Raw genomic sequence first — 26,975 nt, 5'->3', positions numbered from 1 at the left:
ATTAAGTCCTCTCTCTGGTTCTTTCCTCTGGAGGATGGGGCTTTGTGTGAAAAGCTCTTCAGGGCTCCAGGGGTTCCTAGCGCTGGTCTCAAAATACTGTAGCTCAGAGCTAAGACTGAGAAGGAGGAGGATATAATGGAGTGGGGTGTCATGGTCAAAAACACAGTCCCTGGAGACAGGCCTGGGTTCAATCCCTAAGCTACATCTTATATAGGCTGTGAAGCTCTGGTCAAATTATTCCTTACTACTCAGGTTAATTTTTCTCTTCTATGCAATGAGGAAAAGTGTATCTTATAGTGTTGCTGGGCGCAGTGGATGAGATAATGTATATAAGCACTTAGAACCCATACTCCTTGCTGTTGAGTTCATTTCAACTCACAGGGACCCTATAGGACTGAGTAGAAGTGCCCCATATGGTCTCCAAGGCTGTAATCTTTACAGAAGCCGACTGCCACATCTTTTTCCCATGGAGTGGCTCGTGGGTTTGAACCACCTGCCTTTCGGTGTGCAGCCAAGCACTTTAACCACAGTGCTACCAGGACACCTTAGTACGTAGCACAGTGCCCCCAAAATATGAGCTATTATTATGACTTCCACCAACAATTATTCATTAGATGAGTTAATTAATACATGTAAAACACTTAGAAGACTATCTGTCAAGGAGCAAACCCTTGATGATAACAACTGCTAACACATTTAAAATACTATACGTCAGGCACTGTTCTGAGTGCTTTCTATATACAATGTATACACTGCATCCAAAAAAATACCCAGAGCCGTCAAGTCGATTCTGACTCATAGCAACCCTATAGGACAGAGTAGAACTGCCCCATAGAGTTTCCAAGGAGCACCTGGCAGATTTGAACTGCCGACCCTTTGGTTAGAAGCTGTAGCACTTAACCCCTACGCCACCAGGGTTTCCACTCACTACATGCACACTGATTAAATCTCACACCAGGCCTATGAGGTAGGTATTATTGTCCCTATTAATAATCCATTGCCATTGAGTTGATTTCTGACTCATGGTGACCCCATGTGTTACAGAGTAGAACTGCTCCATAGGGTTTTCTTAGCTGTAATCTTTGTGACAGCAATTTGCCAGGCCTTTCTTCTGCAAAACTGCTGGGTGGGTTCAAACAGTCAGCCTTTCAGTTAGCAGTCAAGTGCTTAGCCATTTTTGCACTACCAGGGCTCCTTATCACCCATAAGACAGAGAGCAAGTACTTCAGGTGGGCAGTGGGAGGAGACTCCCATTCAAACACTAACATGTATTGATGCCTCGTACTCTGCACCAGGTACTGGGGATGCAGCAGGGGATAAGATGGGCTAGGATCCTTGTCCTCGTGGAGCTTATAAGCCAGTGGATGGTTACAGAAAACTGAATACAACTATGAGGTAACTTCGGATCACAATAACTGCTCTGAAGAAGGTGATATGATAGTGGCTTCATTAGACTGGATGGTTAGGGAAGGCTGCAGTGAGGCATCATTTGAGCTGAGTCCCAGAAGTCAAGAAGAAGCCAACTGTGCCAAGATGAGCAGAAGGAAGAGGCTGAGCAGAGGGAAGAGCGAGCGTAAATACCCCAAGGCAGGAACAAGCTTGGTGTGTGCGAGTAAAGGCCAGCTTGGCTGGGGTTCAGTGAACAGAGGCGGAGTGTGATAGACTTAGGTGTTTGATCGGTTATGCATGGGATTTTACTGGATTAAAAAGGTTTGGAAAAAGCTGGATTATTGGATAAAAAGTTGGAAGAAAGATGGATTGCAAAAAAGTTTGGAAACCACTGATGTTAAGAAAGCCTTGCCATTTTAGGAATAAGGAGTCCAGGGTTCTGGCCTCAGTTCTGGCCCCAAATACTGGGAAAGTCATTGGGCTTTCCTGGCCCTTGTCCCCACCCCAATCCCACTCCATTAAGGGGTAATAGCAACTGTAATGGGCACTTCCTAAGAGTGTTTGTGGACCAGCTAATGGGGTCTCTGTGGAAGTTCAAGTTCAGATGTGGCTGAGGGGGCCCCTATGAGGCAGACAGAGGGAAGCCTGACCATCTAAATGGATATACCAAGAAGTTGGAGGGAAGATGGCCTTAGGACAAATGGGACTTGCTCATTTCTATCACTGGCTGGGTAACTCTCTTGGGCTTAGAGAAAACAGTAAGTATTAAGTCCAGGCCACAGAGAGAATGCCAGGAATCTGGTAGAAGGTGTTGGTGGGTTTTCTGTGAGAGAGAATCTGGGAATTTGGGTCTCAAATTCACATTGTCAAACTATGCCCACAATTGAGAGATGGGAATGGAGTACATTATAAGAATAAATCAGGTAAACGTTCATAATAAATACATTTTCTTAAAATATCAAATCACTTAGACACATTTTGAAAGATTCTGTTTTTGTGCTCTGCTATGTATATGTGTGTATGAGTGAGTGAATGGAAAAGAGAGAAGGTCATAGCCTTGGTGACTCCCAGGAAGTCACGTAACTCTGAGGCTTCTAATTGTTCTCTCTGCTTCAGCGTTCAAGAAACTAAGGCACAGAGAAGTTATTAACATGAAACTCAAGGACACTGCATTTTGAAAACTTTACAGAATAAAATAATTTAAAAGAGGTCAAAGGGGCTTCTTCATGCTATCCTCTCTCAAGACAGGGCAGCCCCCAATTTTATCAGCTTGGGTCCCGGAAACCACTTAGAGCAGCAGTGCTGGCCAGTGATTAGATACGTGAGCCAAGTGCTAAGTGAGCTGCCGAAGAGCATCTGTCCATTAGTGGACCTTCCGCGATTACGCCAGCATCCTTCTCACATTTTTTGTGGGCCTTAGTCTCCCTACTCACTAAGAAGACGACAAACACAGAGGGGTAAGCTATGCTTTGAAAACCAAAAGAAACTACTGATACAGTCTTGTTTAGCTGGGAATATAGGCCTCCCCCGCTTTTTTATTGTTTTTGCTTTGAGTGAGATTTGCTCATCTCTTATCTACATATGTGTTCACAGTCTTTAATCAAAGGCTGCCTTTGTCACAACTACCAATAAGTAGAACTAGAATCTGGAAGGGTTGGTACCAGTTCTCCACGCCACGGCCATCATAACTGTATTGAATTTGAGGCAGCCTACCACTAGCCGCTCTGTGGCAACCCTATGAAGCAGTTCTACGCTGTCCTATAGGGTCGCTATGAATTGGAACCAACTTGATGGCATCTAACAACAACAACTAAAGCTATAAAGGATTCCTGGTGGTGCAATGGTTAAGCGCTCAGGTGCTACCTGAAAGGTCAGTGGTTCGAACCTACCAGCTGCTCTGTGGGAGAAAAGATCTGGCGATGTTTCCATAAAGATTAAACCCATTAAAAGTATGTGAAGGATTGGAACATTGTGGGAAAATTGGAAACTGAAGCCAGTTGAGACACTGTGGGAAAACGGGAAACTTGGCATTTTGGGAGATGCTGATTGTACCGCTGAACTCTTCAGTGGGTTTTAGAGATCTCTTCTCTTTGCCCATTTCCTGTTAAAGAACTTGTTATTTATAGCTTTGGTGGTGGTGGTGGTGGTAATGTGTGCCGTAAAGTTGATTCTGATCCATAGCAACCCTACAGGACAGAGTAGAACTGCCCCATAGGGTTTCCAAGGCTGTCATCTTTATGAGGAGCCCTAGTGGTGCAGTGGTTAAACCCTGTGGGATATTTCTACTCTGTCTTAAGCAGGGTTGCTATGAGTTGGAATCGACTTGCCGGCACACAACAACAACACTAAAGCTATAAACAACAAGTTCTTTTAAGAGGAAAGGGGCAAAGGGGGAGAGGTCTCCGAAACCCACTAAAGAGTTCAGTCAGCATCTCCCAAATGCCAAGTTTCCAATTTTCCCACCATGTCTCGATTGGCTTCAATTCCAATTTTCCCACAATGTTTCAATCTTTTATATACTTTGACCCTATTTTGTCAATTTCTTCCCACTCTCCCCTCATCTGGAAGCCTCCCACCCCACCCTCAGCACTCAGTATAGAGCATCCAACCAGAACAGCCCAGGCTTTCATCATCGTGGGATTTCAAGTCCTGGGGAAGCTACCCAGCATCTTTCTGGGGGAACCAACCGAACCCTTTGCTGCTAGGAGGAATGTCCTGGTTCCTGCTCACCCGTGTGATCTGGATGTTGTTCAGCTGCTGCTGCCAGTGGAGAATGGTCTCCATCCGATACACCCACATGTTAATGTTCCCGACCAGCACAGACTTGCCAACTCTTTGGACCAGTGTACATAAGGATGTGTAGAGAGTCTGGAGTAGTTCTCTTATGAGCCTGATGTTTTGCTGGTCTTCAAGGACTAGAGTGGGGAAGAAAATAAATAAATGAACGTTATGATACTGGAACACGCTGTATTTTATAAGTGGGCTTTTCTTCTTCTCCATCTGCTTGTGTTACCCAGGCTCTGCCTCTGGGGATAAGGGTTGTCTTTCTCACAGGTGTTTCTTCTACACTTGGCCAAGCTCCTGCACTCCAGGTTAAGGGCTGGAATTTCCATTATCTAGGTCTCTCTTTGTTTTCTATAAAGCCTTGTTCTCTTTTATTGTTCCACCAGCACCAATGGCTCACCTGACCTGAAAGCAGTTTCTTTTTGCCCTGCAGCAAATGGGGAAAGGGGAAGGAGCACCGCCTGGGAGCCAGGAGCCTGGGCTCTCCTCCTGTCTGTCTGTGTGATCATGGGCAGATCTCTTTCTCTCATGAGCCTCAGTTGCCCTGTGTGTACAATGACTCAACTGAACCAGAGACCTCAGGTTCCTTCTAGTTCAAATAGCTTATGAATCTATTCTGCCCTCTATACAGCTTGATCTTCTAGGAATTTGGAATCCTGAGGCTCAGAAGCCAAGGCCGGGGCACGCACCTCCAGTGAGAAGCGCAAGAGGCTCCTAGCAGTGCAGCTGGATGACCCCAGTGCAAGGGCAGGAGGGTGATGGCTTCACCCTGTGTTATGGGCATGAGTTGCACCCGTTTCTGAACTGGGATCTGGCACCCCTGAAATGCATCCGGAGTTATTCCTTTCCATCCACTCATATTCCTTTAAATTGAATGCCATGTGCGCTCCATTGGAAGATCCGCACCCCACCCCCATGCTGATAAAAAGAGCTGAGAGAGTGCAAGAGAGTTCACCTTTCAGTACCACTTTTTCCAAAATGTTCATGAAGTTCTTTTGGGCGATGCCACTCAGGGATGTGAGCTGTGACTTTGCTATCAGTTCTAACAGCTGTGGATAAAAATAGAAGTTGCCAGGCTTAGAATACAGAGATACTTTTCTAATCTTCACTTTTGAGTCACATGACACGTAGATACAGGCTGGGGGGGGGGGCGGATAAAGGGACAGGCGGGGCCCCGGTGCAATGAGAAGCAGATGTTCAGAGTGAAAGACAAACGGGCATAATTCAAAACCCAGGAATCAGGCTGAGCATTTAATGCTTTTTTGCTTTTAAATATAAAGAGTTTTGGCTTAAGCCAAACATTCTACTTGTCCTACTGCGGCAAGTGGAACTGACATACTTTAAGGTAACAAAACCTCTCATGACCTGTGAAACACCTGATTTCTGCCTAATCATCCCCAGCGGGAATTCTGCACCCACATGAACCTTTTCCCCACTGGCACTGCCTGCTCTGAAGTCACCTAACACCTCAAGCGCCGCAGTGATGTGTGTTGCCCAAGGAAATGGCCATTCTGATCTAGATAACACCCGCTTATGCAATATCCAGTAGAAATGTCTATTAATTAGAATCTCTCGTTGCGCTTAACTTTCTGGAAAGAGAAGCCAATCACAGGGAGTGAGAGAACATTCAGGGAAGTAGGGTATACATGGAGTCTCTGGGTAGTGCAAATGTTTACATGCTCAGCTGCTAATGGAAAGGTTGGAGGTTTGAGTCCACCCAGAGGTGCCTTGGAAGAAAGACCTGGCGACCTACTTCCAAAAAGTCAACTACTGAAAGGCCTATGAAGTACATGAGGTCACCAAGAGTTGTAGTCGGTCAACTCGATGGCAACTGGTTTATTTTGTTTTATAGTATATATACATATTTCTGGAAACCTTGGTGTGTACTGGTTTAAGAGCTCAGCAGCTAACCAAAAGGTCAGCAGTTCGAATCCGCCAGGCGCTCCTTGGAAACCCTATGGGGCAGTTCTGTTCTGTCCTTGAGGGTCACTATATCAACTCGACGGCAACGGGTTTGTTTTTTTTTGGTTGTTGTTGTCATACATATTTCTACTTAAAGGCAGTGATATTACAGCAGCTAAGAGCTCAAAAGAAAAAAAATTTTTTTTTTTTTTTAAGAGCTCAGGTTCTTGTAGCTCTTATCCTTGAGTTCAAGTCTTGATTTGAAAACTTATTAGCTCTGTGGCTATGGGCAAGTGACTACATTTCTTGGTGCCCCAGTTTCTTTATCTGTACCAATAATACTTAAGAGTCCCCGAAGTTGTTATAAGTTTTAAATGAAGAATGCACATAAATCCTTAGCACAGAGCCTGAACTAATTAGGTGCTAAATAAAGGTTGGCTTGTTTGTTGAAGGAGTGTATCTCATTCCTACCGCTCTTCACCATCCCCAAATGAAAAGAAATAAAGACAATAAGTTAAGTTGGTGCCTTCTTAGGCCAAACTTTCTTCCTTTCTACAGCAAAATTCTTTACAGGTGTGGTAAGATTAAAAAAAAAAAAAATCAAAGATTCTGTTGTTGAAATGTAAAACTTTAGATTGGAAAAGGTTTTAGAGATCACTTAGTTCAACCCACTTAACAGATGAGCATAGTAAGGCTCCGAAGACTAAAACCTTACCAACCACCCCACGTCAGCAAATGGACTCAGCAGAGTCCTCAACACAGGAAAATAAATGGACACACCTCATGCTTTCAAAGAGTTATCAAACAAAAGAGGTTGCTATAAAGCAAATATGATTGATTTCATCAGAACCTACCAGCCCCACAACCTAGTTTATAAAGTAATCTGTATATAGAAAACCAACACCCCGCCTCCTTTGCATTAGAATTTGAATCTCTGCTCCTACAAAGCTTTGCAAGGGAGTTTCCTTTCCTAGTCAAACCCCAGCCCAATCTCCACTTCAAGGAGAATAAACACTGAATATGACATTGTGCTGGGTGCTGGCCCCAAGACTGAGAGAGAACCAGGAAAGTGAAATGGTTAAAATTGGACTGTAGAAGAGATCAGAAATTTTTGGATCAAAGCCTCAGCAATTCAGAGAACCTCTGCTTCCGAGGCATATGTTTAAAAATTCTGTCCCCAAGGAGTCCTTTAGGAGGCTGTCAAGGCACGTATAGATTTTTAATTTCTTGGACACAATTTTTTTCAAATCATTACTGAAAATATACACAGCAAAACATACACCAATTGAACAATTTCTACACGTACAGTTCAGTGACTTAGATTACATTCTTCAAGTTGTGCGACAATTCGCACCCTCCTTTTCCAAATTGCTCCTCCCCTGTTAACATAAACTCATTGCCCCCCTCCAAAATTTCCCATCTAACCTTTTGAGTTGCTGTTGTCAGTTTGATCCCATATAGGTAGTTCTTTAAAAGAGCACAATGCTCAAGGCAGATATTCTTTACTACTTAAGCTAAACTATTGTTTTTAATAAAAAATTTTTTTTTTTTTTTATTGTTTACTACTTAACTACTTAGGCTCAACTATTGTTTGGTAAATGATATTTCTGGTTTAAGGTTTAAAGATTTATCTAAGGGCAATAGTTTCAGGGGTTCATTCAGCCTCAATGGCTCTAGAAACTTGGACATAATTTTACTTTACATTTGAAAAAGAAAACAAAACCCTGTTTCTGCCTGGCTTGTGTATCTTCCATACATGCAGGGAGAGAAACGGTCACCTGACTGGGAGGCGGGGAGAAAAGGCTGAGGCTGGCTTGTTAAGGTTAGTACTGGGGATCCAAGGTTGGAAGTCAGGTGCCGAACCCGGTGCCAGCAAAGACGGGCAAGAAGTCAAAACATCAGCAGAGACCAACCATGTCCATGAGTAGTAACTGCACAGAATGCTCTCTGCCTGTCTGGATCAGCTCTGCCACCAGCCAGCACATGACAGTCAAGAGAGGAGGGAGAAATGGCAAAATAGGACTGGCTAAACCGTCCATCTATCTCCCTGAACAATAGTGAGATTCAAGAGGCTCAGCCGAGGGTCTATTAATACCCTGAGCCTCTCATGACCAGTACAAAGCAAGACAAAAGAAAACAAACCCTCAAGCAGTGGTTGGAAGGGCAGCCTGCTGTGCCCTGTGACTCACCATTGGGTGGGAGGTGGGTCAAAGCACTGGGAGGAGGGTGGGGCAGGGCTCAGAACGAAATCCATCCCAGACCCAGATTCCATGTGACCACCACCACATGAGGGTGTCTGTTTTAATCTTGTCTAAAAATGCACCAATCACAAGGACAAGAAAACTCTGAAGGCTATGACCATGCATTTGAGGAGACGAAAAAAGCCCTTTGGTCTGAACTGAGATGATCTTCTGTGACTAAGAAGAAGGAAGAGGAGAAGGAGGAGAAGAGGAATATACAGCAAAAATTTGTCAATCCATAGTAGAATGACATGTGAACTCTCCTATGTTTAATTCTATCACAAGGGAAAGTCCCTTTTTTCACTGCCAGGCAGCTGTGGGGTCAGGAGGAACAACCCTAGAATAGAAGGAGATCTGGGTTCTCTAGCTGGGTGACCTTTACAACTGTCATTTAGTTAGCAATAATCACTGAGTGTCCACTGTGTCCTAGCTTGTGGTAGGAGATGGGGATGTGGTGAAAAAGACACCCAGTCCATGGACTCATGGAGTTTACTGTCTAGTCTATGGTATATGTTTAACTTCTTATAATCCCAGCTTCTTCATCTCTAAAACGGAAATAAAAAGCCTTTACCTACTTCAGACGGTTATGATGAGAGCTAAATGACATAAATATGTAAAAATCTACTGTAAATGCCAAATAGAAAGGCCTGGAGATCTAAAAAATCAACCACTGCCAACCCTATGGAGTGCAGTTCTACTCTGACACACATGGGGTTGGCATGAGTCTGAATCGACTCGTTGGCAACTGGTAGTATTACTAAAAAAAAAAAAAAAAAAATTTAAGGCATTATTTCTTCCCCTCCCAATCCCCAATCTCTCAGTAGAATTTAAAGTTGCTATCAGGGGCTGGGGAAACCCTGGTGGCGTAGTGGTTAAATGCTACTACGGCTGTTAACCAAAAGGTAGGCAGTTCGAATCCACCAGGCGCTGCTTGGAAACTCTATGGGGCAGTTCTACTCTGTCCTATAGAGTCGCTATGGGTCGGAATTGAATTGACAGCAACGGGTTTGGTTTTGGTTTTTATCAGGGGTTGGTAGACTTTTTCTGTAAAAGGCCAGATAGTAAACATTTTAGGCCTTGTGGGCCATATAGTCTCTGTCACAGTTATTCAACTTTGCCTTTGTAGTGCAAAAGCGACCACAGACAATATATAAATAGATGAACATGGGTGTGTTACAATAAAACTTTATTTACAAAAACAGGTTGAGGGCCAGATTTGGCCTTTGAGCCATAGTTTGCCAACCTCTGGCCTATATTACAGAGTTTAAAAGTGAGAGGGCTCCAGGGCCAGAATGTCTGCCTCAGGTTTTCCATCTGTAAAATATGCATAATAGCACTTACTTCAGAGTTGGTGTAAATATTAAATGTGTTTGTAAAGCACTCGTAACAGTGCCTGGTACAAAGAATATACTCAGTAAGTTATTACCATTAGCTTTTATTATAATAGAGAGAGCACTGTTAGGTAAAATGATTGCCATGCAGAGAATGGTGAATTAAGAGCTGGTTTAAAGACCTTTCCACACCCTCCAAAAAACCAAACCCATTGCTGTCAAGCCAATTCTGACTCCTGGCTTTTAGTGACTCTGTAGCACAGAGCAGAACTGTCCTGTAGGGTTTCTAAGGCTGTAATCTTTACGGAAGCAGACTGCTAAGTCTTTCTCCCATGGTTTGGCTGGTGGGTTTGAACCGCCGACCTTTCAGTTAACAGCCAAGCACTTAAGCACTGTGCCATCAGGGCTCCGTTTTAGACTCACTGTATTTCAACTTTATACATCCTCAACCAAACGCTTAAGTGATTTCAAATTTTAATATTCCTTTTTGTCATTTTTATTATGTTTGTGAGACAACTAATAGGTCTCTATCTCTTGAGAAAAGTTAATGATATATTCTATGTCTTGGTATAGCTGCATCTACCATGAGGTCTAAGTTTGCTCTAAAAAAATATAGCAAGACCACATATTGTTAAGCTCTGGGGAAGCAAAGTTGGGAGATATTTATATGACTATTACGTTGTGACCGGTTATCAGCTTTTAACATTATAGAAGAAATCGTACCCAGAAAATGTTAGTAGCATGTTTTTTAAAAAGAAAAAAAAACATTGCCATCAAGTCAATTCCGACTCATAGCAACCCTATAGGACAGAGTAGAAGTGTCCCATAGAGTTTTCAAGGAACACCTGGTGAATTTGAACTGCTGACCTTTTGGTTAGTAGCTGAGCTCTTAACCACTACGCCACCAGGTTTTCCAGTAGCATGTGCAGTATGAAGCAATTGCTTTGGGTAAACCATTTAGATCTATTTTCCACATCAATATAGGTGGCGCAGTGGTTAAGAGCTTGGCTGCTAACCAAAAGGTCAGCAGCTCAAATCTACCAGTTGCTCCTTGGAAATCCTATGGGACAGTTCTTCTCTGTCCTATAGGGTTGCTATGAGTCAAAATCAGCTTGACTGCAATGGGTTTGGTTGCTTTTTTTGGTTATAACTCCACAGGACCAGAACCAGGAAGCAGTACTGTGTGGAACCTGTAGTGAAGAGGACAAAATTTATTAATTTTATTTCTGTGTTACAAGAGAATGCTGTGTGCTTGCAGGAGCAGGATTGTATCTAGCAATTTGCTTACCAAGATGACTTTGCCAATTGGATTCATTGCCCCTAGCCACAAGAGAAAAGGAGAACAGAGAAAAATGTCTTGTTAGGAAACGGCTGTTTTCTGCTGGGCAAAATTTAGTTCAGGTGCCAGTCATCTGTGGCGGTGTTTAAGGAGAAACAGGAGAAGGACGAAGGAGAAGGAGGAGGGCTGGATGTTCCTCCTGAATTCTATGGTATAGTCCTGTGGGGGCAGCCTGGGTATCCGGCAGGATCTGCAGTGACTACAGTGTGCTGTAATAGGAACGGCCGGGGGAAGGGCTGGTGGTCACTGCATGCAGAAACCACATCCTGCCCTTCAGCTTTGGCTCATGCTCTTTTTGGAGATTTTGAGGAGGAGAAAAGTTTGGTTGCAAGCAATATTGTGTAGCAAATCTTGGAGAGAATATCAACCACGGTTTCAGTCATGGGTGGAAGATGAATGGGCAGAAAAGAGATTTCCCTTTACCTGCACGGCAAGTAAGTTTCTGAACTTCTCTTCCCTTTAGTTCATCCTTGCATTCATATTTTACAAAATATATCAGTTCACGTCACTTCTCTATTTGTTGTTAGTTGTCACCGAGTTGATTCCAACTAATGGTGACCCCACATGTGCACTGTAGATTTGCCTCATAGGGTTTTCAAGGCTGTGACCTTTCAGAAGCAGGTCACCAGGCCTGTTTTCTGAGACATCTCTAGGTAGGTTCAAACCGCCAACATTTCGGCCAGTAGTCAAGCACTTAACCATTTGCTTCACCCAGCGACTCCTACTTCTCTACTTAAAACCCTCAATAGCTTTCCTTTACACTTAGAAAAAAAATCCAAACTGCTTACCATGACCGACAAGGTCTTCCCTGATCTAATTCTTGCTCCTTTCCAATATTGGGAAGCACAACGCTTCTCAAACTCATTCCCCTCCAGCCACACAGGCCGACTTTAAAGAGGCCAAGCTCATTCCTACCTCCTGGCCTTTGCTCTTGTCCTTGCTGAGATCCACATCTTCGTGTGGTCAGCTCTATCTTGTCCCTTTGGTCTCACATCAAATGTCACCTTCTCAGCAGGCCTTCCCTGACCACCCTATATGAATACTGCCCAGTTGCTATCTTTATCTTATTATGGCATCATTGTTTTTCATGGCACTTATTAAGAGCTTGGAAACCCTGGTGGTGTAGTGGTTAAGAGCTATGACTGCTAACCAAAAGGTCAGCAGTTTGAATCCATCAGGTGCTCCTTGGAAACCCTATATGGGGCAGTTCTACTCTGTCCTATAGGGTCGCTATGCGTTGGAATTGACTTGACGGCAACAGGTTTGGGTTTTGTTTTTTTATTAAGAGCTTGGCTGCTAACCAAAAAGGTAAGCAGTTTGAATCCACCAGCCCCTCCTTGGAAACCCTATGAGGCAGTTCTACTCTGTCCTACAGGGTCGCTATAAGTTGGAATCGACTCGATGGATATGGGTTTATACATGTCTGAAAAAGTCTTGGTTATTATTTGCTTATTGTCTAATTAGCATATAAACTCTGAGACAGCATGGGGCTTGTTTTGTTCCTACTCTACCCCCAGCCTGGCACATGGTAGTCACTCAATAAATATTAGCTTTTAATACATTTGTCTTTGAGAATCTCAGAGTGTTATAGCTAGAAACAGTTTATCCAAACTCCCTCCTGCTAGGGATGAGGATGGGGGCAGTGGTGGTTCAGCGGTAGAATTCTTGCCTTACATGAGGGAGACCTGGGTTCAGTTTAGGGCCAATGCACTGCAGCCACCATCCATCAGTGGAGGCTTGCGTGTTGCTATGAAGCTGAACAGGTTTCAGCAGAGCTTCCAGACTGAGAGGGACTAGGAGTAAAGGCCTGGTAATCTACTCCCAAAAATCAGTCAGTGAAAGCCCTATGGATAACATTAGTGTGATGTACAACTGATCATGGGGATGGCGCAGGACAGGGCAGTGTTTTGCTCCTTTGTGTGCATGGGGTTGCAGTGAGTTGGGGTCGACTCGATGGCAGCCAACACTACAATGGATGAGGGAGCTCACAATGGTCAAGTGACATAACCAACGTCAGTGGTAGACTGGACTGTTTGGACTGTTGGTGTTCACATGGGGCTTAGTCCCAGGCTGATGCCCCACAAGCGGTGCTTGGGCCTAGGAGTAAATTACTTATGTTATTGTTGTTGTATGCTGTTGAGTTGATTCCAAATTGAAGAGACCCTATAGGACAGAGTAGAACTACTCCATAGGGTTTCCTAGGCTATAGTCTTTATGGGGAGGTGCCCTGCTAATGCAGTAGTTAAGTGCTTGGCTGCTAATGATAGGTTGGTGGTTTGAACCCACCAGCTGCTCCAAGGGAGAAAGATGTGGCAGTCTGCTTCCATAAAGAGTACAGCCTTGGAAACCCTATGGGGCTGTTCTACTCTGCCCTACAGGGCTGCTATGAGTTGGAATTGACTTGATGGCAATGGATTTTTTTTTTTTTTCGGTAATATTTATGGGAGAAGATTGCTAGGTCTTTTCTCCTGCAGAGCCGCTGGTGGGTTTGAGTTGCTGACCTTTTGGTTAGCAGGCTAGTGCACCATAAAGGGCCCCTGAAATTATTTACAGTGCCAGCATATTGCAAACACTTGCCAGGAGGTCAAGCAGCTGAGGTCTAGAGGGACACTAAATGATTGGGGCTTCAGAAGCCAACAAAAGGCAGCTTCCCCTGCCTGCTAGTTTAATGAGGCAAAACCACTCCAAGGCTGACCACAAGGCCCAAGGCCACTGTACTGCGAGGGCTCCCTATCTCACCTAGAATACTGTTAAATTCCTCCATCTCCTCTGACAGTGGGTTCTGCAGCCTGAGGTACTCATTTGATTGGAAACCATCCCATGGGGTCCCAGCTTCAGAAGCTCCTGCCATGTTTCACATGTTCAATATCCAAGCTGGGTGCCCATCGGAAGACTATGTGTTTTGCAATAAAACCCTCGGTTACATTTAGCAGTGCCTTTGCCTGCGCCGAGTGCCGTGTACTTCCAAGATCCTTATTTACTCAATGGATAACACAGATTAAAAACCTGGAAAGCTTTGTCCTGACTTTGAGCTTGAACACTGACAAGTTGGACAAGGAAAATTTTCAACCACATTAATAATCTTCAGGCATGTCAAGATTGGGTAAATATTATTTGCAAGTGAAACATCTCACTAACTCAGGGAGTTAAAATCCTCAGGATGGCCAAGTTTACACAATTAGTTGTATTCTCAGCCGAGAGAAACTTGCCCCCCTGTCTTCCATCCATCTCAGATACTTTTGAACTTACAATGGTGTTCTACTTCCTAATGCATCAATCTGAGCTCTGTCGGGCTCAGTGATTCTGCTCAAATGGGGCTCCCCCTCTATCCCAGCACTCCCCACCTCTACCCTATGATGCCAGGAGGCTGCTATCACCCTCAGCCCCTGGCTCACCATCAATCCGCTCCACCCCCTCCTTTCCCATCTCCAAGCTTCTGCTCATGCCATTTGTCCTTGACAAGCTTTCCATCTGCCTCTCCACCAAGCCAAATCCTAGCTACCCTTCAGAGAAGGAGAATCCTCTTCCAAGAAGCTATCTCTAATGCGTCCTCATCCATTCCCCTAGACAGTACCTGTTATGAGTTGATCTATGCCCCCCAAAAAGATATGTTCAAGTCCTAGCTCCTGGTGTCAGTGAAGGTGACCTTATTTGAAAGTAGTGTCTTTGCAGATGTAGTTATTAAGTTAACATGATGTCATACTGGAGTAGGGTGGACTCTAATCCAATATGACTGGACACTCCCATGTGTGTCCCCCACTTCGGTGGTCTTGCCCCCAGATCTGCGAGTATCCCCTCTACTCTTGCGGGCACCCAACATTCACCCTGCTTGCCTGAATGCTTATTATGACTGAGAATTCTGAGAGACCTAGACTTTCTCCTTTCAAATAATTAGCAGTCTAGTCAACATCCAGAGAAGGACCTGCCCTGGGCCTCAATGTTAATACTCTGCAGTTGATTCTCACAACTCGCAATCATTTGTGCAAGTCAGTTTCAAATGGGCTCACAGCTCTGGTCTTTCGATTCTTTTGCTGCTGCTGTGGTTGGCCTCCTTCTCTCTGTTCCAGCTTCTCTGTCCCAGTGGGAAAAGATACCACTAATTTTAAGACCCAGGTGGCAGAGGCTGCCCTCTGTCAGAGGAAGGCCACTGAGCGTGTGCAATGCCAAATTCATCCAAGGTCCTTGCGGCAGAACTTGTGAGAAGGGGCCAGACTGCTCCCGCATGCCACGATCCACCAGGGGCTTGGCAACAGCACGCCCTTCATTTAAGGCATAGGGTTTAAATTTGACTCACGGTGCCGTATTTCAGCCCTTCGTTTGCCAAACCACCAGTCAACTTAAACTAAAACATGTTTTTGAAAAATGCTTTCAGGGGTGGTAGAAATGCAGGAACTTGCTGGAAACATTCAAATGGATGAGTGTAGTAATGCAGGAAAAAATAAGAGTGTGCCTTGATTTAGGTTGTGGTTTGACAGCATAAAACAACAACAACACTCATCTTTGCTGCAGAGGGACAGAGGGAGTAGGGCTGCGGGTGTTTGCCTGTCCTTCATGGGCCACTAGCACGTATGGATCGGTTTACTCCAGCCAGGAAACCAGTCCTCAAGGTTCTCCATGACCTTTCTTGACCTGGTGGTGGCAGCTACAACTACCATATGTTGTTGTTGGTATTAGTTGCCATCAAGTCCGCTCCGACTCATGGCAACCCCATGTATTGCAGAGTAGAACTGCTCCATAGGGTTTTTTTTTTTTGCTATAATCTTTATGGAAGCAGATTGCCAGGCCTTTTTTCTGTAGCATCACTGGGTGGGTTCAAACAGTCAGCGTTTAGGTTAACAGCTGAGAGCAAATCATTTGTGCCACCCAGGGACATGGCTACCATATAGATGGCCTCATTCTCATCTCAGAGCATGCTGGGAGTGACAAGGTCAAAGGTCATCCTGGTGTTATGGCCTGCTCCTTTGAGGAGGGATGTGTGTGCACACAAGCATTTCCATGATGATGAAAGACGGCAGGCTTCACTCTGCATTTTGTCATCCAGGCAAAGTAATGGAGGGAGAGACCACTGGACCAGGAGTCAAAGGGCCAGGATTAAGCCCTGCCTCCACCATCACCTTTTTTCATTCTCACAAACATGCTTCATCTAGGGACGATTATCCCAGGGGAGTTTCCAAAATGTGTTGGTCTTGAGGCATAGGGTAAATCTTTTTTTTTTTTTTTTTTTTTAATGGCCTTCCACAAATGGGTAAGTTGCTGCTTTTAAAGATTTGAAGTCATCTTTAAAACTTAAGCCAATGGGGGGGGTCATGTAGGAGAGAGGGCAGGGGCAATGAATGTAGCCTGAAGGCAAAGAAAGTACAAATGTGGTATAAAAACCTTTCCAATTCATATTAAAAAATTTTCTGATTCCAAAAAAATTCAAGAAAATTTTCATGCTGACTAATAAAAATGATAACATTTTGAGATAGCGGGCTCAACCTCACCTCTGCATGTCTCTTTTTTTGAAGATGACAGCCAGCATGAATACAACACAGTTTTGAAAAATGTACTTCGGCTTTAAAAAGATGAAAAAAAAATTTTTTTTAAATGTTTCCTTACTGGAACCAAGGAATCATTGTAGGCTTAAAAGACCATTAGGTCAGTGTAGTGAGATGGGGATAACATACTGGCAAGCGACTTTGCAGAGTTGCTTTAAGGATAAGAAGCACAGAGTAAACGTGTATTGAGTTCCTTAGAAGAAAAACCTCAAAACACGGTGCCTGTCATTAAAATGTTTAAGGTCTTTGTAAAAATAACATATTATTTCTCAAATTACAGAGGGCTCTGAGAGTAAAAGAGAAAAAAGGTTGTTCTTTCCAAAATAGGAATATTCTTCCACTCTTTCTGGACCTAACAACTTTGAAAGCATTTGGTAGTTTCTCTAATTTTAAGATTATTGAAGGGAAAGCACCCATGATGCACTTGACTGAGGCTCACCCCAGAGAACCTGTGTCTGATAGTATCTAATTGTAAAAGTGTAAGATTCCCTGGTTAATTATTATTTTTTTAAATAGTAAAACATTTACTTTATCAATTAAGTCGAAAAGGCACATCATTTGGGGGGAATCAGCAATAATTATGTTGTTGTTGTGTGCCATGGAGTTGATTCTGACACATAGCAACCCTGTAGGACAGAGTAGAAAGACCCCATAGAGTTTCCAAGGTTGTAATCGTTACAGGAGTAGACTGCCACATCTTTCTCCTGCAATAATTATGATGTTGTTGTTGTTAAGTGCCATTGAGTTGGTTCTGCCTCATAGTGACCCTATAGGACAGAGTATAGCTGCCCCATATAGGGTTTTCAAGGAGCAGCTGGTGGATTCGAACTGCTGACCTTTTGGTCGGCAGCTGAGCTCTTAACCACTATGCCACCAGGGCTCCAATAATTGTGATAGATGGGTAATAATAAACATTAGTAGCTACTTTTGCATCGTAGATCCTAGTTTGCAGAGTACTTCCACATATATTGCTGCTTCATAGCTACCTACAAAGTTGAGCTTATTATAAGTCTGTTGCAGAGTGGGAAACTGAGTTTTAGAGAGCCTGAAACTGCTTGAAAGCAGTGGAGCTGACATCTGAGTTCAGGCCATTTTACTTTAAATCTTCTGCTTACATAGAACTTCTTGTAGCAGACAAAAGTGTGAACTCTGAGGCTCTCCTAATTTCAAATCTGGAATTCTTCACTTATGTAGCTTTGTAACCTTGGACAAGTCGTTTTACCTTACGGCGCCTCCATCTCTTTAAATGGAGATAATAAAAGTACCTGCACTTCACAGAATTACTGAAAGGGTAAAATGAGATAATGCACAGTCAGTGCCTGAAATCGCTTTTAGTTATTATGACCCTTATCATTTGCATTATTCTATTTCTTGTGAAAGGAAAACTAGGTAGAAAGGAGAACCATGTAGCCATGAACCATTTTGATGGTCAGTTTTTGAGAAAGACAACAGATCTAGCCATCTTCCTCTAGCAAGTAGAACGTGGAAACTATCTATATTCTTAGCCACAGAGGTTTCCAAATCCAAACCAGCCTGGACTAAATTGTGGGTGTTGGTGAACTTCCTGAAGCGGTGGTTGTTGGGTTCTATCAAGTCGATTCCAACTCATAGTGGCCCCACGTGACAGCAGAACTTCCTCATAGGGTTTTCTTGGTTTTTTAATCTTTACCAAAGCAGATCACCAGGTCTTTCCCATGGAGCCACTGGGTGGGTTTGAACTGCTAGCCTTTCAGTTAATAGCCAAGTGCTTAACTGTTGTGCTACCAGGGCTCCCTGAAGTGGTAGTTATACTGAATCACATGAACACTTTGCCCAAGAAGGTCTCTTATGTTCATCCCTTTCACTGGAACAAGGGCTCAGCTGAAGAGCAAACAGATCTGCCCATGTGGTCATGGGCTCGGCTTGAGCTTCTAACTGACAAGAAGGACTGGGTTTTTACCAGGTCAATTCAGATAGCCAGGCTGCATCTGCCAGCTGACAGGTGAGCCCTCCAGGCCTCAAGGGGGTTTGAATGTCATCTCTCTGGGCTATGGTTCAGTCTTTGGAATCATCTGACTTGATGGCACCGTGCTCAGAAGCACAACAACCCAGGAAAAAGAAAATAAAAACCCAACCAACCCAATCCCTACAGGGGAAAATCCCCTCCGACTTCAGAACCCACAACCCAAATAGCTGCTACCTCCTAGGCTGAACCACTGACAAAAATGCCCAAGGCCGCTTAGGGGAAAAAAACAACAATAAACTAATATAAAAAAATCACTGGCTTGAAAGTCATGCTTAAAATGATTGGCTTTCCTACCTTCATCAGTAATATTTTGCTAAAACTCATTTAAAATGCTTTAAAATCTTTTTTTTTTTTCTTCAAAATAAGGTTTAAAATGGAAAGCAGCTGATGCAAAGAGGTAGTTCAAGTTTTAGGTAAACATGGGACTGGTATTGCTATTACATGGGGGTGAGGTGGAAGGGGGGGACTGAGGTGCTTTGACCTCATACAGTTTTGTGGCCTAAACCAAGAATGCCTTCAGGTCAACCCAGAGTCAGCTGAAGCAGGACAAGGGAGTGGGGGGACAGTGAGAGCAATCTGAGGTACAAAAAGTTTGTAAAACAAGCCAAAGTGCTTTATGGCTTGCTGACTGCGAATTCTCTCTTGCTAACGTTACTGCCACAGCCTGTGTTGCCTGCAACATGTTCCCATTTATCCATGGAGCTGGCTCCAAAAAAAAAAAACAACAAAAAAAACCCTGTTGCTGTTGAGTCTATTCTGGCTCATAGTGGCCCTATGGGACATGGCAGAACTACCCCACAGGGTTTCCAAGGCTGTGATCTTTACAGAGGCAGATTGCCACATGTTTCTCCTGTGGAATGGCCAGTGGATTTGAACCTCCGACCTTTTGGTTAACAGATGAGCGCTTAACCATTGTGCCACCAGGGCTCCTTATCAAAAGGGGCAGAGAGTGATATTTTCACTGGGGAGGACTAAAAAGGTATCATGGCAGTCGCTGCCTATCGGCTGCAGGGACATCTTATAGGATTCACACAAGAATTAATGTGTGCGTTGGGGAGTCTTTTTTTTTTTTTTTTGCTTTCTTCAAAATTCTCAGGGTCCTAAAAAGTTATTTTGGGGAAGCTACTCCAGGACAACCCAAAGAGACAATTCAAATTGAGAATTGGATCAGCCTTTGGATTCTTGAGACTTACCCGAACTACGTAGTTAAACCTTCTGGAATCCAGGATAGCAGTTGAGAAATCCAGTCTATTGAAAGCTTCCCCCAAAGTACAATATCCATGGCGCTGAACATGAAAACAGAGGGTCACTCCAGAGTGCAGGGCTCATTCTCCGTAACAAACTGTTGTTGTTAGGCGTGTCGAGTTAATTTTCGACTCACAGCAACCTCATGTGACAGAGTAGAACTGCCCCATTGGGTTTTCTAGGCTGTAATCTTTACTGGAGCAGATTGCCAGGTCTTTCTCCCGCAGAGCCACTGGGTGGGTTCGAACCACCAACCTTTTGGTTAGCAGCCGAGCGCTTAAACGTTGTACCTAAACTCTACTGAACAAGCTTGATGCCCGTCTTAGCTGGCCTACGGCCATGTGCGTCCCCCAGTGTATGCTCTTTCTGGGAGTGGGTAGTCCAGACTGGCACCTTTAGGCCGTGACTCACATATTAAACACCCCCTTTTCATGACTTGTACCATCTGGGGCCCTGCTTTCTGTACGCTCGTCTGGAAAAATCATAAGCAGTTGCTTATCAAGGCAGGGTTGGGAGTTGCATTTATGATGTGTGGTCTAAAGATGGCTGGTGATTGTAACACACTCCCGGGAGAATGAGATGCACCTGCGTGGACTCTGTGCCTACCACCCTGCATTGCATCTCTACTGCTTTACTTACCGTGATGATCATACTCCTGAGGCTTCATGAGGATGCAAAAGAAATTTTGACCTTTCCTCTATGAATGCACAGGGAATTGGGAGAATAGACGCCTGACTCACAGTGCCAGCTCTGCTCTCTCTGGGTGATCTCGGGGGTACCATTGACCTTCTCTGGGTCTCAAATCACTGAGGGAACTACATGCTCCCCAAAGTCCCTGACAGGGATAGAAACTCTATTATTCTATCCGACTCCCTTGTGTCATAGTTATCTGAGGAAATGCTTGTGCCAAGAGAAAATGAAGGGTTACAAGAGTTTTATAAAGTGCCATATGAATGTAGTTATTATACTGTCTTGTCTCCTACGTCTACTTCAGTGCCTCACACTGAGCAGACGACTGAAACCTGCTATATTTAGAGAGTAGCCCTCCCAGGGTTAAGACTTAACTGAGTTGAAGTCTGAGGTGACTTTAGACAAAAGGGAGGCAAGGTCCCGAGGCTTGACAAGAATACATTTGAAGATAGCCCATTAACCTTTATAAAGCTCTCTGTATACATTATCTCACTGAATGATTAGACAGTCCACCTAATGACTTTTGCTTCTCTCTGTCTCTCCCCAAATTCTGATAGCTGGCTAGGTAGTGGGCTGCTAGCCACCACCACCCACACCCAAGAAGACAGTCATAGGCACATGATTTGAAGTAATATTGTTGCTCAATGTTCCCCCTACCTCACCATGGGGGGGCATCAGCTAAGCATGACTGTTTAACGAATGGGTGGATGCTTACCTCTTTTGTACTTCCTTTGTGAACATAGATCCATTTTTCTTGGTGGAAATCTGTACAAACCAGGAAACAAAACAAAACAAAACACAAAGCTTTAAAATTGCAACATGCCCAAGGTTTTAAATATTTTTTTTTCCATTTATTCCAAAGTTTTAAGTTTTGACGAAAAATGCAAAGACTCTACTGAAAATCTAAGGTGATGCAAATACCTAACTTCTGCAGTGTATAAATACTGGAGCTATAATTGATTTTATCTGAAGCACTCCAAATCTTTCATAGCCAGATTTAGTATATCAATGCTTTGAATTAAAAAAGTCTAAAAAAAAAAAAAAAATTAGAGCTTGCTTTAAATGCTGAACCTAAAACTCATACAAGGCCATAAAAAGTAGAAATAAAACAGATAACATGAAGAGACCACGTAGTGCAGATAGATGAAACGAAAGCTCTGTAATTCACGCTTATTAATAGAACTCTATCCTCTCTGTTAATACTTACACACAGCATCTAAAAATGTTAACCGTATTTATACGAGGAAAGGTTAGAAACAAAATCTTTTGTCAAAGCCTCAAAACACAGTTCAAAATAAAAGCATATGGTGGAAATGATTCAGCTAACCATATCACTGTAAAAGAGCCAAATCACCTAGGTCAAATACAAGTGACAAGCAGGGAAAAAAACAAAAACAAAAACAAAAAAACCAACAGGTAGTGAATGACTTATAAACAAGACTATAAAGAACACATAAATCTCCCTTGTAAAATGCATAGCCAGGTTTCTGAGTGCAAAGATCCCAGTAACCTCTGTCAGTGACACTGTAAACATCAAGGCAGATGTTTAACATGCGAGGTGTGATTTTTTTTTCCCCCACAAGAACCAATCATAACCATCTTCAAACAGCTTTCTTAAATTCAAAACAAAGGGCTTACACTGAGTTTTGGTTTTGCTGTTCAGTATGTCTTTCTTTCTCTTCTTGGCTGCAACATCATAGTTCAGGCTGTTGAAAAGATTCTCCTTATTGTATACCTCCTTGTTGCAGTAACTATGAATAACAGAAGAGAAGAGATGATGAGTAGAACAGCTATACTTTAATATGAGCTGTTTCTAGAAATAAGGAGCCCTGGTGGCACAGTGGTTAAGTGCTTGGCTGCTAACTGAAAGGTCAGAGATTCGAACCCACCGGCTGCTCCGTGGAAGAAAGATGTGGCATCTACTTCCATAAAGATTACAGCCTTGGAAACCCTATGGGGCCTTTCTCCTTTGTCCTGTAAGGTGTCTATGAGTCGGAATCCATTTGAGGGCAAGGCAGGGAGGGCTTCTATAAATAACTCACTGGGTTATAAAACACACAAACACACACACTTCTCAAACAAAATCAAACAATAAAATAATCACTCAGAAGAAGTCTATACATGCACAGACTTTTCTCTTTTAGGATGAAGGATTGTCACATCTGTGTGGAAGGCAGGGATAGGGGCTCCTACTTCTTTTGAATTCCCCAACAGTGCCTGCCATTGTATTCCGCACCCAGCACCATACTTGTTAACTAGGAGGAAGGCAGCATACTACAATGTCACTTTAAGCAAAAATGATGAAGGAAGAGGAGTGATTAGTGGTATCACTGTTATACACAGTGATGCTTTTTGCTCTACCTCGAGCTTTTTTTTCCTCCTTTTTCTTGTAATAGCTTTACTGAGATATAATTCACATGCTATACAATGCACCCATTTAAAGTAGACCCAAGCTGCTTTTTAACTAACATGTTCCTGTCATGTCTTTAAAACATGATAACATTTACAAAAATCTGACTTGTGAACTCCATTTCTAGGAGACGGTTAGTGTGTAGTGCCAGTTTTGGTTTCATGTTGTTCCTTGACTAACACTAGGTACCATGCTGGGAGGTGAGGACTTTGGTCCTTACTGGAGCAAGCTAAATTCATAATTCATGAACTTATAAGACATAGAATGTAATCACCCAGTTCACAGGTCATTGAAGGGCGGGCAGGTTCAACTCGGGTTAGGTGTATATTTCTCTTCATCGGCTGAGCTATTATTTGAGGGGTTGCTGACTGAGCTCTGGAAACCCTGGTGGCATAGTGGTTAAGAGCTACGGTTGCTAACTAAAAGGTTGGCAGTTTGAATCTACCAGGTGCTCCTTGGAAACCATATGGGGCAATTCTACTCTGTCCTATAGGGTTGCTATGAGTTGGAATAAACTCCACAGCAACGGGTTTGGTTTTTTGGTTTTGACTGAGCTCTATTCTACTAGCTGATGTAACTTCCAGGTACACATCTGAAGAGCTTCCACAGAAGGGATCCGGGAGAAATACTGAGCTATAATGAGAAGACAGATGCCCTGCTTCCCCAGCCCCATGGGATATGTACATTCAAGGCAGGGTTTAGAATGCCAATTAGTAAAACAAATATTAGGGTTTTTGTTGTTGTTAACGTTGTTCTACACCAGTATATTAAAAAATACCAAAAGAACAGTATATTAGAGTCCTTTAATTTCCTGTGTTCCCCTGCTGAATTTAATGTGATTTTATGTATACTTTTTTTGGCTATACATCTGTTGGGTAAAATGACACATACCTGCACATCTCCACTGGCATTGTGTAAATGGAATAAGAGAAAAGAGAGTTTGAAACAATTTTCAGTATCCTTATTTACTACACTCTTTCAAGTACCATGTCAATTAGTACAATATGTATCTTGCTAAAATGCTTACACATGATATCACCAATAATATACTCAGTGTTGCTTTTCTCCACCCAGCGGGATAAGCTTGATGGATAATCAGTCCTTAGTTAATCTTCCTTCCAAAGGCCATGCTTGATACCATTTATTGTGTTTCCTAATATCTGTGGCCCTCTCTTTTTCATTTGGGAAATGGAGGATATTTTTAGGTTTCAGATGGATTACCGCAGAACGTCCTTTTCTTAGCGGCACTTTCTTAAGCAAGCCAGGGGTGAATGTTTGGGGTCAGGATTTGTGTAACTCATGAGTGTGTGTTTGTCTACTCGCATGACTATATGGTACAGAATTACTGACCAGTCCGTTGTCTGCTCCAAGGTCAACAGGGAAATAAGGGCAGGACAAAGGAGAACAGAACTCTTAGTCCCAGAGGCTAACTTCAGAAATTTTAGTCCAAGTTGAGGAAAAGGGAAAAAGATGGAAGGTCACTTGACTGGACCATGATGTACCAAAGCCAAGAACAGCTTCAGAAAGCAAAGCTAGGACATCTTGCATGTAAAAATGCCACACCAAGATTTATTTTAAAAGAAACAACACGTGCACACAGCAAACAAAAACCTACAGTATATATTCCACATATAGAGAATCATAAAAATAAGCTGTCTTATTCTCAAGTCCACATTTAAGGTTCAGCAGAAAATTTTAGAAGTCTGCACTATAGACTGTGACCATTCCTTAGATGTTTTAAACATTTATATTTCATCTTATTCTTTCCTAATTGAAAACATTCCTCCAAGGAATCTCAGTGCTTGGTTTCCTCTCAGAAATGAACAATAACCTGCTTTAAGCCCAAGTGACTCATTTCAAAAGCTAGTTTAAGAATAACTTTACATAATTGATGATGCTCTCCCACTGCAGAAGAGAAAACTTTTCACCAAAGAGCAACCCTGTACTGTTAGCTTGGTGTTAGGTTTTGGACTCCAACGGAAGGACCTGGAAGGAAAGGCTATTTGTGTTGCTGGTTATGTTTTCTTTCAAGCACTAATATATTCAGTTAGAGGCTCTTTTGAGGGTTCAATTATGTCCATTTCAAGGAAATGCAAAGCCCATGGAAAATTACAACTGAAAATTTTAACAAGAAAAGCCACTGCCATTTAGAAACTGCGGCATTTATTTTATTTTTTTAAATAAGAAGCAAGCATAACCATCTTAAAGAGGTTCTTCACTCAATTCAGCAATAACCAGCAAGTTGCTATGTTGTAGTCAGTTCTTAGTAATCCTGGTTTTTATAGGCACAGGCCTGGAATAAGAAAAAGACCTCCCCCAGCTTACAAGACCATCACACACATACCAAGCTACTTGAAAACAATTTTAGGAAAGGTGGAAAGATTTCAAAATAAGACTTTGGCAACAGAGATAAAGGAAGGAAAAAAAAAAAAAGTCCTATTTTGTCATTTCATTTGCAATAATAATAGGTCATTTAAGAAAGCTGTGGCCTGCCCCAAAGGGCTTAGTTGTGGTTGTTGTTAGGTGTCCTCAAGTCGATTTTGACTCATAGTGACCCCACGTGACAGAGTAGAATTGCCCCATAGGGTTTTCTAGGCTTTAATCTTCACGGGAGCAGATCGACAGGTCTTTTTCCTGCAGAGTTGCTGCGTAGGTATAAGCCACCAACCTTTCAGTTAGCAGGCAAGTGTTTAACGGTTGCACCATCAGGGCTCCTTATACAACCTCAATTAAAGCCAGTGAGATTTGTGTGCTGATTTGCTCCAGTACTTACCCAGATTGCCAAACTCACATGGCTAGTCCCGGGACTGCTCTGGCAATACAAACAACCTAGTGAATAAAGCTCTTAGAACAGTGCCTTGCACAGAGCAAGCACTCAGTAAAACCTTAGCTATTATTTTTATTTAATATGCATTACTCATCCAGAGGGAGCCCTGGTGGCGCAATGGTTAAGAACTTGGCTGCTAACCAAAAGGCTGGCAGTTCGAATCCAACAGCTGCACCTTGGAAACCCTGTGGGAGCAGTTCTTCTCTGTCCTATAGGATTGCTGTGAGTCAGAAATGACCCAATGGCACGTAACAACAACAACAACTCATCCAGGGCACCAAGGTAAACTTCCTGCTTCCTGGTTCAGCCTCGGCTATACAGTAAATCAGCATTGAGTCAGAAGTAGGCTTGGAGAAGAGTGGCTGAGGCTTGGATGTCTTAAATTACTCATCCTGGGGGTGGGGGGGGGGGGAGTGGAGCTGAGAGTGTGTGAGGAGAGCTGGGGAGGGGACTCACCCACCACTTCCTTGAGGCATTCTTGGACCGCCTGCCCCCATGCTGAGCTCTTTCTCTTGAATTTTTCATCTGCTCCATTAAATTGAACACTTATTCCCCTTTTGGAGTCCCTCGGTGGTACAAACAGTTAATGCATTTGGCTGCTAACCGAAAGGGTGGAGGGAGGTTCGAGTCCACCCAGAGACTCCTCAGAGGAAAGGCCTGGTGATCTACTGAAAAAATCAGCCATTATAAAACCTACGGAGCACGGTTCTACTCTGACATACATGGGGTTACCATGAGTTGGGGTTGACTCTATAACAACTAGTTAAAAAAAAAAAAAATCCCCCTATATTTTATGTAGTTTTAACTTTTTGAGAGAAGGAGCCCTGCTTTAAGTTTATCTGAAATCCTCCCATTATCTCAGTTCTGGGCACTTAGCTGGGATGAGATGTAACATTCTGCTGTCAAAGGAGGACAGGGCCCTGGCCCACCGAGAGAATGACCACAGAGTTTAGAAAAGGTGTGCTGTGCAGACAAGCTGTGCTTAACTGTAAACAACAGCCCCAGAACTAAAACCACCGAAAGCATCCTTCATCCTGGACTCTGGTTTGGGCAGCTCACAGAGTTATACGTGGAACTAGAGAAATATACCGTGCCTCTGTAGCTCTCTTTTTCACAGGACACCTCTTCCTTTTTTTTTTTTTTAAGGTCTGCCTTTTGTCTTCACACAACAAGAGAGGTATTCAGCATCACCTGTGCAGCCAGGCACTCAGCCCAAACCTGACATCACAGGGGAACGTCATCCAGACCGAAAACAGTGGGGATATTTGAGATTACC

At 43.2% G+C, this 26,975-nt stretch overlaps 1 protein-coding gene across 2 annotated transcripts in view; it reads right to left on the bottom strand.

The window, feature by feature from the left end:
* FBXO32 (F-box protein 32) overlaps nucleotides 1-26,975 on the bottom strand; it is a 49,837-nt gene that overhangs the window by 19,828 nt on the left and 3,034 nt on the right. For both annotated transcript variants that reach the window (XM_049853806.1, XM_049853807.1), the window contains exons 2-6: nucleotides 22,101-22,213; nucleotides 21,178-21,227; nucleotides 19,721-19,813; nucleotides 5,129-5,222; nucleotides 4,120-4,304 (exon numbers count right to left, since the gene is read on the bottom strand). In XM_049853806.1, coding sequence (XP_049709763.1) covers nucleotides 4,120-4,304; nucleotides 5,129-5,222; nucleotides 19,721-19,813; nucleotides 21,178-21,227; nucleotides 22,101-22,213 — 535 coding nt within the window. The remainder of the gene's footprint in view (nucleotides 1-4,119; nucleotides 4,305-5,128; nucleotides 5,223-19,720; nucleotides 19,814-21,177; nucleotides 21,228-22,100; nucleotides 22,214-26,975) is intronic.

The sequence above is a fragment of the Elephas maximus genome, chromosome 15, assembly GCF_024166365.1.
Source record: "Elephas maximus indicus isolate mEleMax1 chromosome 15, mEleMax1 primary haplotype, whole genome shotgun sequence".
Classification (NCBI taxonomy): Eukaryota; Metazoa; Chordata; class Mammalia; order Proboscidea; family Elephantidae; genus Elephas; species Elephas maximus.
The sequence above is the reverse complement of the archived record's forward strand: the minus strand, read 5'-3'. Positions and strand labels throughout refer to the sequence as shown.